Below are 19,137 nucleotides of genomic sequence, written 5' to 3' on the forward strand. Positions count from 1 at the left end.
ACAAAAAATTAATGAGAAACTTTTTAAAGACAAAACTTTGGAAGACAATTAGAATTTCACATGACTTTTTGAAGAGATCATCAAACTGAATAGAAGATGGAAGACATCTAGAATTGGAAAAGATAAACTGAGTGATATCATATAATGAATAGAGATCTTGTTTTGATTAAATGTTTTGCAAATTCAAGCTCCTCCCACAAGAGAATTATATTTCTGTAGTGCAGCAGCAACTTGGAAAGGAACTGATATTTGTGGTCTACTTTTAAAAAGTGGTGACTTTTTTTTTTTTTGGTAGGTGGCAAGGGGAACTAACAACTTCTTTAATTTTATAGAATGGATTTTCCCCCCTAAATTCTTGCAAGTTCCCAATGTTATATTACTATTTTTGCTAAAAGCCACAGAGCCAATCAACTTGTTGACGTGCTTGAATCTCATTGATTTTGCAAGAATGAAAGCAGACATTTTATGTTAGCATAGCAACATACCCAATGTGGTTGAAAATTTTGGTTTTTATTACCAATATATTTTCCTCTTAGAAATTTTAGAACAATAAAACCCAAACCTTTTAGAGATGTAGAGAGACTTTAATTTGTTTTTGACTTTGATTCTTTCTCTCTTCCCAACCTTCCAATATGTACATTCAATCAAAATTACTGGTGAGATTTTTAAATGGTAATTTGGTTTGGAAGACTTGTTGATGCTTCCATAATGAAATGAACAGAAGAAACCTGGACAAGGGGGGAACATCCAAAAATTAAGATTGAGATGTATAGGTTCTCTATTCACTGAGGTATATACAAATTCTTTTATCAAACATCTAAACAATGTCAAGAGAAGCAAAGACCTAGTTGTGAAAGAATTTCTGAACCGTATTCCTAGAAATTAAGAGAAATAATTGGTTTTACATATTTATAAACAGTTTATTTCCCACTTTAAGCTTTAGTCTCCCTTTTCTCATCTTCCTGATCCCTCCTCTTCATCATGATTATTGTGGTTAACATTTATATAGCACTTTAAGATTTGAAAAAAAAAGAGGAAAAATACAATCTCATATAATCCTTATAACCAACTGTAAAGTTTTATTTTTATTCCCATATAATATTATCCCCAGAAGTTAACTGACTTGCTCACAATCACACAACTTATAAATGTCTGAGCTCAAATGTAAATTCAGAATTCCTGACTCTAGGCACTGGAGATTCTGATTCTATTCACTGAGTAACAATCTCTAAGGTGTCTTAAAGTTGAAATATTCTATCACTCCTTTTTTAAAAAAATATTTTTATTCTGAGCTAAAATGCTAAATAAGATGGATATTTCTATATATACTACAAAAAAAGAAGGCTGTAAATGAAACTGCAAATTTCAATTCTGTGCAACTGCTTGTCTTTTTTAAAATCCATATTTAAATATAAATAAAAATATAATAAATGCAATGTGTAAATTTCAATTCTGTCCTTCTAATTTATGATTGATTCCATGATTCCCAATATCTCCTAGTTTGTAGAAGTGATGTCATTTATCTTTGCCCTACTAATGCCTACCTAACTTTCTTTTCTTTATTTTTAGTAAAGTTTTATTAAAAAACTACTTTTTATCTTCAGTTTTCTCTCTTCTTCCCCCTCCCCACCTTCTATCATTTCCTATCCTAATTGTTAACTATTTAATAATCACTAAATGCAGTCTTCTCATTGGAGTTGAAGTCCCAAGACCTGGGTTCAAATTCTGTCTACAGCACTTCCCATCAATGTAATTTTTAATGAGTCACTTCAATCTCTTCTCTCCTCACTTAAGTAGCCACAATTTCCTTATGCAAGAATCTAGCTCACATGGCTACTACAAAACATTTTGTAAACTATAAAGTCACATTTAATGATTTCATGCAAATCTTTCCATGGTTTTCTAACATTGTATACAGTAACAATAATATAGTTTTAAGAAACAACTTTGAGCAACTAAGTAATTTTAATTAATATACTCAATTTTACTTATAAAGGGTATATGAAGAAAGACACTACCCACATCCAGAGAGAGTTGATAAATAGACATTAGTATAGAATGGACATTCGTATAGAATGATTCTTACATTTACATATATATGTAGATGTGGATGTATATGTCCTTATTTGTGTATAATGGTGGTCATCTCTAGAGTGGGGGTAGATAAAAATGAGAATAAATTTACATGACAATTTTGTTGTATGTTTTAAGGGAATAAAAAATTGCATATGAGGAATTTGCAGTTTGATGTATAATCATCTATTTTATTGTACTATATTGTGGAAATGTCTATTTTATTCCATGAATTAGAAATAAAAATTTTAATAGTGACATTTAAGTGTGGGCTATGATTATCTTCACTGGAAAGGAAAAAAATATAATATGAAAAATGTATACCTATAAAAAAATGAAGTCATTCAGTGGGGCAACAATTTCTGGGTCACTGATTTCAAGCCAGAAAATTGACCCATCAACTTACCACAAACCAACATGTATTTCCTCCAAGTATGAATTCAAATTCATCTTCTTAAAAACATTAAAAAAAAAAAAGGAGGAAAGTAGGGGAAGAGAAGGAAGATGGAAGATGAGAGCATTCACTCAGAATTAATTAATCTGGGGATTATTAAGTATTTGATGAATCATCACAGGAAATGAGGAATTAAAGTAGTTCTGCTTGGCCCCAGAAGGCAGAACTAAGAACAGAGGGTGGAAGTAGCAAAGAAGCAACTTAGATTTTACATTAAGAAATCTTCTTAAGAAAAAAGCTATCCAAAAGTTCAATTCAGGAAGGAGTGGGTTCTCCTTTCCTAGAGGACCACTTAATGACCCTTTATTACATCTCTTAAAGAGGACATTCTGATCTATCCAGAGACTGGAATAGACATCTCCTAAAACTCCTTCCAGTTCTGAGGTCCTGTGATGTCAGGAAGGTATTGACCAATGCATTTCTATGTTAACTGTACAGAAAAACACAGCCTGGTTCTTTTACAAGTGATTTTTCTTTTCTTAAAGAATCATCAAAGATGGCTGTATCTGAATGAATTTAATTCTGAAAACTGGAAAAGCAAATCTCTACCCATGACCCTTCAATGATAGAGAGTGGGGCCCACTCACCTTCTGCAATGCTCCTTGAAAGGCTTGCTTGATTCTTCTACAGGGATCAGACATTAATTTCACATCCTGACCTTCCAGAGAAGAATCTTGCAAATCTGAGTTTTCATGGAGTTTGAAAAGTTTTATAAAGCAACAGGTGTCATCATCTGAAATCCTATTTGGGTCCATCTGAAATAATATTTTTAAGAATGTTAGAGAAACTGTAATTCATCCTGCTATTTAACAAAGTGGAACTTAGGTATGACAAAGTCATTACTTCAAGATGTCTCCTTTCCCCAGAAGCATATTAAAAACCTGTTCAATATAATTCAAGTTGTTTCAGTTCAGGCTGAAGAGTGATTACATACTTTTCAAAGAAGTGTTGAGAAAAAGTAAAATTCTTTAAATATCTTTTGTCATAATATTAAAGATTTTAATATTAACAGTAAGAGAAAATAATTTGAAGCTTCATAAGGAGAAGAACCAAGTTTTCCTTGTATTCCTCATAATGTCTAACACACCACCTTTACTATAAATGTTTGTGAAACATTGGCTGAAAGTATGAATTGATTAATTCATTGCATAGCAAGTAGAGGGAGGAGAAGGGTACATTTTTTTCCCCACAGTTTATAGCCACTAGGATAAAATGCAAACCCCTCAGCTACTTAATTAAATCTCTTCAAGGAGCCAGATCCATATGACCTTTCCAGCCATTTTTCCACATTATTCTCCTTTACATATCATATTCAAAGTTCTATGTTCAAATTGGCTCACTTTTTTTTTAAGAGATTTTGTGTTATTCTTAGAATGAATTCCCGTCTTCATCTCCATATATTAGAAACCTTGGCATCCTCGTGAAAGAAGGAAGCTTTCTCTGATCTGCTGCTCTCTCATTTTTCATACCCTCTTCAATTTAGTTATCTGTGTTCATGTGTCAATTCCTTGAAGGCAGAGATGTTTGATCCTGTCTTTGTATCCCTAGCACAGAGCACAGTATTTTACCTATAGAGGACATTTAGTAAATGTGTGCTTGTGGAATTGAAAACATGCTTGACATACCAAAGAGATGCAGCAGGGTAGCATATAGAGTATGTACCTCGTGACAAGTTAGCTGGATGGCAAAGTAGATGGCATGTTAGAACTGGAGTCAGGAAGCCCTGAGCTCAAGTCTGTTCTAACATATTTATTAGCTCTGTGACCCTAGGCAAGCCAATAAACTTAGATCCACCTCAGTTTTCTCATTAGTAAAATGGAATAACAATAGCTCCTAATTTCCCAGGCTTGTAGTAAGAAGCAAGTGAGATAACATTTGCAAAGCACTTTACAAATCTTAAAGTGCTATTTTATTAATAATTACTATGATTTCTCTTTGGTTAACCATATTTCTTTGCATAATTTCTCCCTTTTTCTTAGTAAAGAATACAGTTGAGATAGAGTTTCTGTGCTTCCAAGTAACAAGCTGGAACTGGAAAAACTTCTGTTTGTAGGACCATGATATAAATATCTATTTAAAGTCTCTTCCTTTTCCTTTATCAGCTATGCTCAAAATTCCAGACTACCTCCTAATAATAATCAAAACAGTAATCAATGGGGAAATCCTACGCCTATTTGTAGGGTGAGAAGAATTCATAGTGAACATAATACATTTATTTACTCCTCAAGATTATAGATAACAAAATACACTTGGCAAAAATGGTGGAGCATGCAAAAAGAATTCTATTTTTGCTTTACTTTTTTGTAGTAATATAAACCATGGCTCAGAACTCAGCTTCTGGGTTTACACAGATCAAGTTCAATCAAAGAAGTTTCCTTCCCATGAATAACACTTTCATTCATCATCTCCCCTCTCCATCCAAGTTTTCCCCCTGGAAAATTTAGAATTTGCTTTATTTTGCCTGATCTGGGGTCTAGTTTACTGTAGAAATAGGGTAATATAATTTTGTTTGTCTCCTCAGAGAAAGGTTTAAAAAGTCCTTCAAATCCCTAGCAAGCAATCAATTAATGTTCTTTACAGTGAACAGCTTTTTTTTTTTTTTTCTTGGTCAAATATTGAAATGAGTTTATGACCGCATCCATTTAGATGATATCTGATGTTAGAAATCACAGCCTTTATTTCATCTCATTGAAAATAAGAATGGTGAGAATCAGAATGATCCACAAGGAAGACCAGCAGACAGAATAAAGACTAGACAGTCACAGAGAAAAGGAGAAGAAAGAGGAGGGAAAAAAGGAGGAGGAGGAAATAAGGAGAAGAAGGAGGAGGAAGAGCGAAAGGTCTAGCTCTTTGAAATACCCAAAACAGCTACTAGTCCTCATTAGGCCACACATCCCTAGTTCTCATAGGGCATGAACTCAAGTCCTTTAACCATACTGGTTGCCTTCCTCCAAACACTCTCTTGCTCACCAATCTTCTTCCTCAACAATGCTCAGAAAGTACATAATACTTCAAATATGATCTTACTAAAGCAGAGTCCAACAGGACAATTACATCTTTATTCCAGGAAGTTAAGCCTCCCTATGCCACTCAGAAACATCAAAATTAGATTTTTTTTAACTGATATCTCACACTGTTTACTTATTTGCACTTGCAGTTCATTAAAATTCCCAGATCTTTATTTTTTCTGCATGAACTGTAGCCACACAATCCCCATTCTGAATTTGTGAAACAACTTTTTTAAGTCAAATATGAGATTTTTGCCTTCATTCTTTTTATATTCCAGCCCAATATACTAAGATCTTTTGGAAACATTACTGTCACCCATTGTATTAACTATCCTTCCCCTGTCTTTGCATCATCTGAAAATTTTATAAGCTTTTATTCTGAATCATTATTAATAACATTAAATACCACTAGGTCAAGCACAGATCTCTGGAGTACAACATTGTAGACTTCTTTCCAAGTAGACATTGGAATATTAATAACTATTTTTTCAAGTATGGATGTCTTTCAAACAATCCCAACTCCAACTGTCATATCTTTTCATCATTTCAAGAAGAATGACATGATTTTATCAAATATTTTGGTAAAAATCTAAACAAATTAAATCCATATAATTCCTCTAATATTTTAGGATCACTAGCTAAAAAAAAACAAAACAAAACAAAAGAAAAAAAAAGGTTTATTTGACATGACCTTCTTAATGAAACAGTCATCTTTTTATAATCTTTACTAAATATTCAGCAATTAACTCTTATTATTATGTCCTCTAATTTTGCCAGAATTGAAATCAAGCAAAATGGCCCATAGTTTACATCAGGGGTTCTCAAACCTGGCCCCTGGGCCAGATGCGGCCCCCTGAGGACATTCATATGGCCTGCCGGGTTATGGCAAATGGGCTGAGGGGCAGAGACAGAGTGTGAGCTTTTGTTTTTACTTTAGTCCGGCCCTCCCACAGTCAGAGGGATAGTGAACTGGCCCCCTATTTAAAAAGTTTGAGGACCACTGGACATACTCTAAATTTTCCCCGTGTGTTTAAAATAAAGACATTTACTCTTTCCCTTATACCTAATCTCTACAATCTTAAATCATCAATCACATCTGGCAGTATTTTCATATGTACTTGTTAATCTGAGAGATTTAATTTGAAAAACAATGTATTTATATTAAGTATCAAATCCCTATTAGTCCCATTTTTTGTTCTGTTTTCCAAGATGAAAGTCTTCTAGACTAATAGTGCAACCTTATGATTTAGATGCCCCTCAGAAAGAAATGCTCTAAAGGTCAATAAAAATAATCTTTTATCCTCTGCTGAATTCTATTTTCCTTTAGGGCATTATATAGTCTTCCTAAGATTTGGGGCTCCCCCAAAAGGAAACTTTGCACATGATATTGCTAATCAACCCCTTTACAACTAGACTTGCAGAGGGCACACAATTCAAAATAGTAATTGAAGGTAAGGAATTTGTCTGTTTTCCACATAATGGTTCTTCCTTTTTCTGTTCCTTTACCTCTGAGATCATGCCCTTGATTCTCTTATATTCAACAGTCTGATTCCAAGAAGTTGATGTTGTTAAAAAAAATTCTCCTTCTTTCTAGGAAGTTAGATCTAGGAACTCTGACCAGTCGACTACTTCTCTCATTTTTCATCATCTTTCTAGCTGAGAGGTTCTACTGCCTCTTTATAAATGCCAAATTTCAGGAGGAATAATTCTCCCAGGAGATTTTGTTCAAATACAAAGTCTTTTCTCTCAATAGAGGTATTCTGATTTTGTGAATTTGTTTGTGTTATGGCTCATCTGCTCTTTTCATTTGATCTGCCTCTTTCCTTTTATAATCCAAAAAGCAACTCAGATCCATTATACCAAGATTCAATCAATTATTCTCTATGAGATGCAAAAGAACCCACAAATACACCAACTTTCTCCCCACAATCCATCAAGTAGAGGTCCTCAACTATCTAAATGTAGAGGCAACTTGGTTATTTATATCTTCAAACAAAGGTTAATTTCAAAGGTTAAATAAAGGAACACTTTCTACATCTACATCTACATCTACAACAGAAAGAATGAAATGTTAGAAATTGTTACACAAGAGTTAAATAAAAAAGTTAGGAATATAAATAAGACCACTCCTTTTTTAAAGTGATATGAATTTGGTTTAGAGAAAAATGTCAGAAGTCCAAAAAGAAACATTTTCTCTAAAATTTTAAAAAACAATTTTATTAGTTTATTGGGATAAAACATAGTAAGAACTTGGAATCAATACAAATATTAAGAATCAAAGAAATGGGCCAAAAAATTTCAAGGATTTTTTTTCTCTTTTAACAAACATAAAAAACCCAAAATAATAATATGGCATTTAAGTGTGAGTCTTTAAAAAAATAAATGAAAGACCATTTGTGAGGGAATAGGATAACATTCAGGATAATGTTCAATAAATGAATAAACATATATTAAGCACCTACTATTTGCTAGGTACTAGTCATTGTCTTTGAATTTTATTTTATTTTCAGACTTCAGTGGCTCAATAAAAGTTTAGAAATCAATTAGAATTGTAGAAATTAAATATTTCCTAGAAAGAGTGTTGCTTTCATTAAATAGGATAGAATTTCTTCTCAAGAGATTATAAATCTCTTAAGGCAAAGCCCACTTTAGGAACATCAAATCAAAGATTTAGAATTGAAAAGACCAGAGTCCAACATCTCATTTTTACAGAGGAGGAAAATGAGAGCCCAGACAGTTTAACTGACCTGTTCAGAGTTACACAGACAGCAAAAAGCAGATTCAGGTGTTTAATCTAGAATCTCTAACTTTACATCAAAGGATTACACTTAGGGGCAGCTTCAAAAACAAGCCTCCTCATTTTATAAGGGGGGAAACAGGGATCCCAAGACTAGAAAGTTACAGAGTTAGATCTGAACCCTTTGATCACACCACATTGCCTCTCAAATAGATGTAGAAAGAAAGGGGGAAAAAAAGATTAACTGATTAGTAAAGGAAAAAATAAAAGATTGCTTTACAGAACTACTGGAGTTCAGTAGCCAACAGCCTGAGGCAATAAAATTCAAGGGATTCTACCAGCAGCTGCCAGAATCAATTTATTTGTGAAAAGTGAGAAAATCCTTAACATCTTATTTAGAAATTTTAAAAGGAAAATTACACGATCAGGGACAAGAAGAGAACTGAAGATGTAATGCATCATTGTAATTGATGATAATGACTATGACAAGGATGATGATGATGATAATGATTCTAGTAATATTCTTCTTTCAAGAAAACCCTAAACATTTCCTAACTTTTACCAATATGGTTCAAGTGGGTATAGAAGTATAATACCAGAGACCCCTGCTTTAATCTTCCCTTCAATAAAGCTGTATTTAATTGTTAGGTCCAATTTTCTATTAAAAAATTTGCTGATTTCAACAGTAAGAACCTAGGAGGTTCTTTATTCATTTTTGCAAAACTGAAGTCTAAATTAGAAAGCTTATAACTGATGTTCAACTATGTATTGGATTTTCCTCTCACTTTTGCAAATATGAAAATTATCTCCATTGGTAATACATTAACTAGTTAGAAAGAGGAACACAGAAAGTAATGATGTAAAAATAAATATTTATTTCCCATGTTTCATTTAAAAAACTGACACTAATCAGAAGATACAAGGAATGCCCAAGAGGAACGAACATTTTTGACTAACAAATAACAACTGCTTACTTAAAAGGTGTGACTTAAGAGTCATAGAATGTAGGACCTGAAGAAGTTAGTGATAACTTAGTCTAATAATTCATTTTATAAAAGGAAGGAAGGAAGGAAGGAAGGAAGGAAGGAAGGAAGGAAGGAAGGAAGGAAGGAAGGAAGGAAGGAAGGAAGGAAGGAAGGAAATTAACATTTATCTATCTATTTATCTATCTAACTACATCTATTATGCAGATGTAGTGAGCTAACCGCTTTTGGAAAGAGGGTTATTAAATATTTACCAGCACACCTTTGGCTGTTTCCCAAGATTTTCCATTTCTGTATATTGCACAATTTTTTTCAAATCTTCACCTAATATGCCTTTCCTTTCCCTGGATTACTGGAAGAAGGGAAGGAGGGAGGAAGGAAGGAAGAGGGAGAGGGAAAGGAAGGGAAGGAGGGAGGAAGGGAGAAAAAACTAGCATTTATTAAGCATCTATCATGCAGATGTAGTGAGCTAACCGATTTTCAAATATGTTTTCATTTGATCCTTATAATAACCACGGGGAGGTATGTATTACTTTTATCCCCATTTTATAATTGGGGAAACTTTGATAAAGAGAAGCTAAATGACTAAACTAGGAGTAAAACAGCTATCAAGTACTTGAGGTCAGATTTAAATTTAGGTATCCTTCCTGATCCCATGCCCATTGGACCACTCTGCCCAGAGAAAAGTTAAATTGCTTTACCCAAGATTAGTCAGATAGTAATCATCAGATATGAGATTAAAATCCAACACTCCTAACTTAGTACAATGCTGTTTTTCTAACTTAATAACATTCTTGCCCCCATCAAAAAACCCAAGACAATTAATTCAAAAGAATACTGTAGCATCAGACAGTAGGGAAAGTATCAGAGATAGAGACCTTAGTATGTATGTATTTTTTTGGCAGATGCCTGTGTCTATGGTGCACTCTCATATGTTAATTAGTCAAATTTAATTCCTACTGACAATGTAAAACTTGATATATGACCTTCCAACACAAAGAAAATAAAACAGATTTTTTGTTTTTCTTTTCAAAGGATCTATCTCCAAATATAGTTAGAATTCCTAATATTAAATCTTTGAAGGAAAAATGCATATATTCCCGCAAAAGAAGTAACAAATAATATTGATTATAGATCACACTGAAATGTCAAATAAGTCTAAAAGAGTTGGGGGTTGAAAGGATAAAATGGGAAGAAAGGGCATTGACCTATATTTGGTGGCAGTTACAATGGTTTCATACTTTTGGATCTCACTGGAATGAAAGCAAAAGTCCACCTATTGATGACCTCAGGTGACACAAATGACCACAACAGATTACAATATTAGTCAACAATCATTTATTAAGCGTCTATTATGTACATGATATTAGTGCAACACTGAGATTTGATGACAATTAATATATAACAATTTAGGCATCTTCTTTTTAATGTAATTTGATACTAGTATGTATTTAAAATGACACTAATGATGCAAAAACACCCATGAAAAGACCCAAGTGGAGAAACTCGCATGGTGATGCTGAATATAAATGATGTTACAAAGACAGAAGAATCAAAGTTGAGGATGACCCAGTGGATGATGAAAAGATACATGAACTACAGAGGTAAGTAAGCATATTTCAATGATTCTCATTGGGGAAATATATGATTGGGAAAAGGAGATGGGCCAGTCACATGTTTAGAACAATGGATAACAGATGGATAGCCACTCATTCACTTGGAAGAAGTCTTCCAATATAGTGGTTGAATCTTCTATAGAGTATTTGTGGAAGAATATGGACAAAAATCACACAGGAGGAGAAAAAAAATGCATCCATATCTTTTTAGGGGGAGAAAGAAAAATTTCCAAATAAACTATTACATTTAGATACATGCTATGCTCAAATGAACAGCTAGGTGGTTTAGTATATAGAATTCTGGGCCTGAAGTCAGTAAGATTCATCTTCCAGCAATCAAATATGGCCTCAGATACTTACTAGTTGAGTGACACTAGACAAGTTACTTAATCCTGTTTCCTCAAATGTAAATTAAGCTTGAGAAAGAAATAGTAAAAACTGTAGTATCTTTGCCAAGAAAATACCAAATGGGGTCATGAAGTTAGACATGACTGAAATGTCCAAAAACAGCAAAATATTGTTCTCTTCTGCATAAAATAATTCTTATAAACACATCTAATTTATTCTACTTGCAGATATTTTAAAATATGCATAGGATTATATTCATCTATTGATTTATCCAGTGAGCGACTCGTGTAATCTGATGGGAAGACACATTAGGTAAGTAAGCATCTTCCTCATTAGAGGAAATATTTCATCAGAGTTCTATTAGAGTCACAAAATAAAAGGGTAAATCTTATCTCATTCAATAAATTCCTAGAGCTTGGAAATCATGTGTTTTTTTTTTAATCCTGATATTCTACACCAATTTCAGTGGCTTGTATATAGTAGGCAGCTAATAAAATTTTTCAGAATTAATTTAGAGATGAATGTAGACTTATTGTATTTAGAAAAAAATCACAAGTTATAATTATCTCAACTTAGTGCCTTTCCAGTTCTTGCCCTCCTGAAAATAAAGGCCAAGACAGAGCACAGCCTTGTAGGAGGAAGTAGTTGTACTCCAAGGCTTCCAAGTCTGTGTGACTATACCAAAGAAAGAATTTAAGTTGAGGAAAGATATTAGCTACCCAGCAGCCTTCATTTCTGAACCCTGGGCCACTATGTACATAATTAACTAAATCAATCAACAAAAGCAAATTTTTAAAGTCGGCTTCTTGTTAGGTATAATTACTCAGTAATTAATGAATAGATTTCTGTCAAACATACAGTTTCTGTATGAGGAATAGATCATTTGCTATTTCAGGTAAATTATTTGAAAAACCTCAGCAATGTTTAGTGAGTACAGAGTAATTATAAATGTCCATGTTTGAAATATGTCACAGTATTGAATGGCTTTGTATCTTAATTATCTCTATAATTGATATTTAAATGACAATTACCTGTTTCCATATTTCCTATAAAATAAGTTAACCTTTTCATATTTCACCAAAGCTTTCTAATTCATTTCAATAGGGTTAAGTGAGGCAGGATGCTTGACATTTCTAGCATTTTGTTATCTGTAAGTTCAAATAGGCAGCCCCCACATCCCTACATCAGATAACTTTTTGTAAGTCACAGTAGTCCTATGGCTTGTGCATACAAGGGACAATATTGAATAGGTAAAAGTTTGAGTGTTTGGAAAAGTTTCATCTCCAATTAAGCATTCAGTTAAACTTATGGAGATTTCTTTATGAGCAACATTATGAAAATAATTATATCCTTCTGTATATTAAAGAATAAACAATAAATGTGTAACCATAGTTTTATTTTTCATTCTAAAAGATGACAGAATATGGCTATACATTGTTTTTCCCCTCTAGATATGGGCATAATACAAAAAAGCTTAAAGCTAATTTTTGCTATTCAAATCAACCAATCAATAATCATTTGTTAAGTACCTTGTTGTTGTTTTTCAGTCATCTCACTTTTCATGGGGTTTTCTTGGCAAAGATACCAAAATGTTTGCCATTTCCTTCTCCAGCTCATTTTACAGATGAAGTAATTGAGGCAGGCAGAGTTTAGGGACTTGCCCAGGGTTCCAAATCTGGTAAATGTCCAGATTTGAACTCAAAAAGTTGAGTTTTGCAGGCTTCAGGCCCAGGATTCTATTTATTGTGCCACTTAGTTGCCCACTTATTAAGTACCTACTATGTGCTAACATTTTTCTAGTACTGAAGGTACAAAGAATGAATCAGTCCCTACTCTCAAGAAATTTATATTCTAACCATGTTCATATGATAACAATAGTTTTATCCCGTATATGATAAAAACAGTGGATGCCCCTTTAATTGAACTGTCAAATTAAAATTGACAATTTATAAAGGATGTTAAACCATTCTTTGAAGAATCCTATAGATTCTGAATCAGTTGTATGACATGGTTGCCAACATGGGCTGCATTAGGAGGGAAAAGATTTCAAACAGGTCATAGGGACCTCTTTTTAAGAGAGGTAATCCAGTTCAACCCTATCATTTTACAGATGAGGAAACTGAGTTCCAAAAGAATTGATTAACTTGCCCATGCCACAGGGCAATAAGCAACAGAGCTATGGTTTAAAATCATATCCTCTAAATCCAACTACAGTAATGATCCCTTTGTTCGCTGATCAGATGATATCTAGAGTATTGTGCTCCATTTGTGTCCCATTTTAGGAAGACTGATAAACTGGAGAGTGTCCAGTCTAGGACAACCAAGATGTAAAGGGTCCTGAGTTCATGAGAAGATGCAAGAACAAGCTATGTGTAACAAGAGTAAATAAGACTTCAAGGAGTTAAGAAAGCTTTCTTCAAGGGTTCAGAGATCTGTCTTATGGGTGAGAGGAATAGACTTTGTTTTGCTCTCCCTCCAGAGAACAGAACTAGTAATAATTCAGTAAAAATTGCAAAGATAGAGATTTAAACCTTGAAGTCAGAGAAGCCTTCTTGTCCAAAATGGTCTTAATGAGTAATTGAGTTATTGGAAGTCTTCAAGAAGAGCCTACATAACACTTTGTTGGCTATATTAAAGAAGAGTTCCTTTCACTTTGGGTTGCCACCAAGATCCATTCCCACTCAAATTTTTCTGGTTTGTGATTCTTTTGACCATGCTTAACCCAGGGCAGCTAGGTGGCGCCATAGTGCATAGAGAGCTGGGTCTGGACTCAGGAAGACTAGTGTCTTCTTGAATTAAGATTCAGCCTTGAACTTGAGCTATGTGACCCTGGCCAAGTCACTTAACCTATTTGCCTAGGAGACAACTAGATAACTCAATGGATAGAGCACTAGGTCAAGACCTGAGTTCAATTCTGGCTTCAAACACTAGCTGTGTGAATCTGGTCAAGTTATTTAACTCTACCTCAGTTTCCTTATCTGTAAAATGATCTGGAGGAGGAAGTGGGAAACCATTCCTGTATCTCTGCCACAAAGAGTTGAACATGACTGAAAACAACTGAACAACACCAAACCTAGAATACCAAAACCAACATATTTAAGCCAAGCTAAGATACTAGTTGTTTGCTATAAATATCCAGCTTTCATGTTTTTGCACAAGCTAGAATATACTACCTTCTACTCTGTTCCTCTTGTAATGGTTACATACTTTCAATGCTCCATCAATAAGCCACCTCCAATAGAACTATTCTAATTCCTTTAATAGTCTCTTCCTCTTCAAATTAACTTGAATTCACTTGTCCATGTCATTATATTCCACTCAGTAAGCTTTCTTAGGGCAGAGACTATTATTTTTCATCTTTGTATTTACAGTGCCTGTGGCTTTTCTTGCACATAGTAGGTGCTTTGAAACATTCATTTGCTGAATTGCAACCAACAGACATGCAGACTTTAGAAAAAAATTGTAGTCTTTTTTTTTCAAAACAACACTTGAATTTTGAAGGCTACATAAACTTGCTTTAAAAAAATACTACTGACATTACCCTTACAATAGATGTTTCGTTCAGCTGGAAGTTTCATACCACTAACCACTTTTAATCTGATACTATCTTAGGAAAAAAAAATCAGTGATAGCAGCACACCACCAGTTCCTTTCCTCCCACCTTGCCAAGTTTATTTCCTGTTACTGCTCAACCCATTCTTATTCTGTTCCTGACAAAGAAGCCTGTTTTAAATGGTCCTCTGAGTTCCTACTTACTATTCCCTCAGTTTTCCCCTCCACTATGTGCCAACCACTTTAAAATCTCACCTCTAGGAAACCTTCAATCAGGTTACTCTACATCAATGTAATAAAATAATGCAATATCTTTCAGATTGCTTACCTTTGTAAGTTCCACATTACATTGCTTGTACTTCCCATTTATTTTTCTGCATATTGTTCTATTTTGCTTGAATTTGATTTCAGAGCCCTTAAGGGAGAGGCTATCTTTCATCATAAGCTCTTTGACATTGGAACTCAATTAGCTGAACACAAGCATTGACAAAGGATATTCTTTAGGAGTTATCTTTTATTTCTATTATAGCAAGATTATCATATAAAATTTTTGCAAGTAGTTACTGTATGCAAACATGTTTTTCTTTCTTGTATCCCTTAACAACACTTACTAAATAGCTAAGAGTTCAATAAATGTTTGTTAAATGATGCATTTTTGAACTCCCATTTCATATCACCTAGTAGTACATGATACACAGCATAGGCACTCAATAAATTTGAATTGGATTAGAACATTTAAAAAAATTACTGAATGGGTAACAACGGCAGTATATGCATTTGTTAGTAGTATCTGCCAATGAATGAATTGCATTTTAAAATGATTTTGATTAATGCATCAATTGCTTACATTTATACAATCTTAAAAGCAAATCTTTTTTTAAATGTTGATTCCAAATAAACATAAAATAACCAATTTGTTACCTTCTAATATTACTGTTCTGAGTGTCATGATATATAACTACTTTCCCTTTCAGAAACAATAAAAAATATTTCGGCAAAAATAGACCCTTCAATGAACACAACAAAAATCCCACAACCAAGGGTTACTGCTCTTTTTTCAGCCCTACAAACTTGTGAGCACACACAAATCACATACATACATACACAAACCCCCTGTTACTCATCTTCAGCACTCACAGAACCTCCCACGTTAGTGCACCTCAGTTGCAAATCACCTTTCCATAAGCCTAAAAGCCAAAGAAACCCAACTTCAACTTTCTTTCTTTTCCCATAAAGAAATGCACAGTCAGCCCCCCACTTCCTCTGAGAAAGAGTTCAGAGTAGCAGACAAGGGATTTAAATGAATCCAACCAGCTGCACTGCAATTTCCAAGAAAACAAGGACTTAAAAGCATAAACCACCAGAAAGCATAATGTTACAGCTTTAACCATGCCTTTTTACTATCTTCCTCTAGTTCTGATCCATAAAACAGTGCTTGCATCACGAAAATCACAGATTTAAAGTTGGAAGTCACCTCAGAGGTCATGAGGTCCAAATTCTTCATTTTATAGATGAGAAAGTGAAGCACAGAGAGATTAAGCAATTTGTCCTGGGTCACACAGCTGGAGGAGAAGGAGAGGGGAGTATTTGCCAGATTTTTGTGATTTGCAAGCTGACAATCTCAGAGAGAAAGGGAATCACTGTTCAGCTTCACTCTGGAAAGCACAGAGAGAACCCACTGGTATGGTTCAGTGAAACTATTGCATACAAAGGCTCAGGAACATCAGCTTTGAGTAAGGAAACAAGTATAGTGGATTTTGGGGGGGTTTTGTTTGTTTTGTTTTAATTGTTGTTGTTGTTTTTCTATTCTGCACACATCAGACCTTCACAAGATGCCAGCCCTAAAGAAGAATTATTCTTCAAGAGCCTACTTGGTGCTTCATGCACCGCTGAAACTTCCTCTCCGAGACACAACTAGGTTGCTGTTTCTCGAATACCCAGGATGGAGTTCTATTCTGAGGGGGTGCCTGAGAAAACCCCAAGAACCAAACGCTAAAACCCCATCGGGGCTGGGACAACGGGGAGCAGGAGGCTAAGCGAGGAGAGACCAGCTTTTCTGCTAGATGAGTTTGGGTTAGTACTTTTTCCAAGTTGGTAATAAAATCCAAGTCTGCAGTCATCTCCTTGGAGGGGGAGAGGAGGGAAGTGGATAAACTTCCTATTAGTGGGGAGAGAGAAAAGGAAAGAAAAAGGAGGAAAGGTCATTTAAAAGCAGGTGAGTCAAACTAGGACACAGAGAGAAACGATCGATAAATGATGAGTCCCTTTCTCACTCAGGCTGCTAGAGTGGCAGAAACCAGCAGCCAACAGCTGGCTTGGAAGTTACTGCAACTTTGTCCTCTATCCCACATCACTTGGATGAGGAAGGTGGAGTTCAGAGGGAAGTTGAGTTCTGACACAGTAAAAGAACAAAAAACAGAGGAGAATTAACAAATCATTTCTCGGGGCCGCTCCAGCCCCTTGGGGAGTCGGGAGAAAGGGATGATGGAATGAGACCGAGGGTCCGAGTGACCCCAGGTTAAGACCCAGAGGGCGCACGGATGCAGGCGGGCGGGTACTCACCTGAGTTTTGAAATAGAGGAACAATGCTACACTGCAGACGACCTGGCCCAGCCCCAGCACCATGAAGGCCACCAGGATGGAGCGAGAGGCAGGCGGAGGCTGGTGCGGAACTGGGGGTGGCGCGGGCTGCAGGGGACCATCGTGAGGGGCGGCGTTGCCCATCTCCTCCGAACCTCGCAGGTACTTGGTGTAGTCTCGGCTGGCGCGGCGCATGGCTCTCTGGGCTCCGCGATCCGTGCCCACCCTTTACCTCCTCCTCCTGGGCGGCAAACTCAAAGCAACTGCGAGGGTGGAGGCGGGGGTTAGGTCACAAGAGAGCAGGAGAGCCTGGGGTCCGCGACTCCTCCTCCTGGGCACAGGCAGCCGGAGCGCCGGCCTCTCCAACTCTTTTAAACCGGGAGGAGAGGGCTGGGTCTCGGAGCCAATCAGCCCGAGGAGAAGTTGGCCCTTCCACTCCCACCTCTTCATCTCCCCTGGTTTCCTCCCTCCCTTCCTCTCGCTAGCCCTGCACACCCTCCTCCCCGCCTGGGGCTACTTTAACAGTAAGTCCTAACGGCAGAGGCTAAGAATTTTCCCACTCCTGGAAGAGCAGCCCCCTCCCCAGCTGTTCTCTCTCTCGCTTTACCCAACTCTCTAACTCAGCCTCCTCATCCCATTGCTTGCATATCGTTCCAGTAATAAGACCATCCCGATGCTGGTATTCCTTCCACCCGCCAAATTCTGTGGCTCCCTATTGCCTATGGAAGAAGTCATAAATTCTTCAGAAATCAAGTTTTGGGAAAACTCTAAAGGAGTCATTGGTGACTGGAAAGAACTATTTAGGGGGATTTCCTCTCTGTCCTGTCCTAGTGCAACACTCCTCTGATCTCACTCCCACTTAGGAGCACTGGCAAAAGAAGAGACAGTATTTCCTCTACTAGGGAAGTAACTTCTAAAATGATTAGTACTTTTTAATGTAATGCTAGAAATTTTTAGTGGGGAAGATGATCAGAAAGACACCCCACACCCGATTTGGGCCATTTCCCCATTCCTGGAATACTTCCCTTCTTCATCTCATCCTTGCTTTGAGTGCCAGCTGAAATCCTATATTGTATAAGAAATCTTTTTTCCACTCTCCTTAATGCTTGTACCCTCTCTCTATGAATTATTTCCAGTTTGTCCTTTTATTTCTTTTTTTATTTTATTATAGCTGTTTGTTTACAAAACATATGCATGGATAATTTTTCAACATTGACTCTTGCAAAACTTTCTGTTCCAAACTTTCTCCTCCTTCCTCCTTCCCCCTTCCCCTAGATGGCAGGTAGTCCAATACATGCTAAATATTAAAATATATGTTAAATCCAATATATGTATACATATTTATAGAGTTATTTTGCTTCAGAAGAGAAATCAGATCTAGAAAGAAAAAAAAAATCTGAGAAGGGAAACAAAAATGCAAGCAAACAATAACAGAAAAAAAATGCTATGTTGTGGTCCACACTCAGTTCCCATAGTCCTCTCTCTGGGTTGATGGGTCTCTTCATTACTGAACAATTGGAACTGTTTAAATCATTTCATTGTTGAAGAGAGCCAAGTCCATCAGAATTGATCATCATATAGCCTTGTTGTTGTCATGTATAATGATCACCTGGTTCTGCTCATTTCACTTAGCATCAGTTCATGTAAGTCTCTTCAGGCCTCTCTGAAATCATATTGGTTATTTTTTCCAGAACAGTAACATTTCATAACATTCATATATTATTATTTATTCAGCCATTCTCCAATTGATGATCCATTCTGTTTCCAGTTTTTTGCCATTACAAAA

The 19,137-nt window shown here is 35.6% G+C and overlaps 1 protein-coding gene across 1 annotated transcript in view; it reads right to left on the reverse strand.

Annotated features, from left to right (window-relative positions):
• The window catches only part of TNFSF11 (TNF superfamily member 11), a 53,242-nt gene extending 35,520 nt beyond the window's left edge, over positions 1 to 17,722 (reverse strand). The window contains exons 1-2 of the mRNA XM_074307707.1: positions 17,334 to 17,722; positions 3,115 to 3,282 (exon numbers count right to left, since the gene is read on the reverse strand). Coding sequence (XP_074163808.1) covers positions 3,115 to 3,282; positions 17,334 to 17,546 — 381 coding nt within the window. The 5' untranslated portion in view covers positions 17,547 to 17,722. The remainder of the gene's footprint in view (positions 1 to 3,114; positions 3,283 to 17,333) is intronic.
• Positions 17,723 to 19,137: the final 1,415 nt, after the last annotated feature.

The sequence above is a fragment of the Sminthopsis crassicaudata genome, chromosome 3 (assembly GCF_048593235.1).
Source record: "Sminthopsis crassicaudata isolate SCR6 chromosome 3, ASM4859323v1, whole genome shotgun sequence".
NCBI classification, from domain to species: domain Eukaryota; kingdom Metazoa; phylum Chordata; class Mammalia; order Dasyuromorphia; family Dasyuridae; genus Sminthopsis; species Sminthopsis crassicaudata.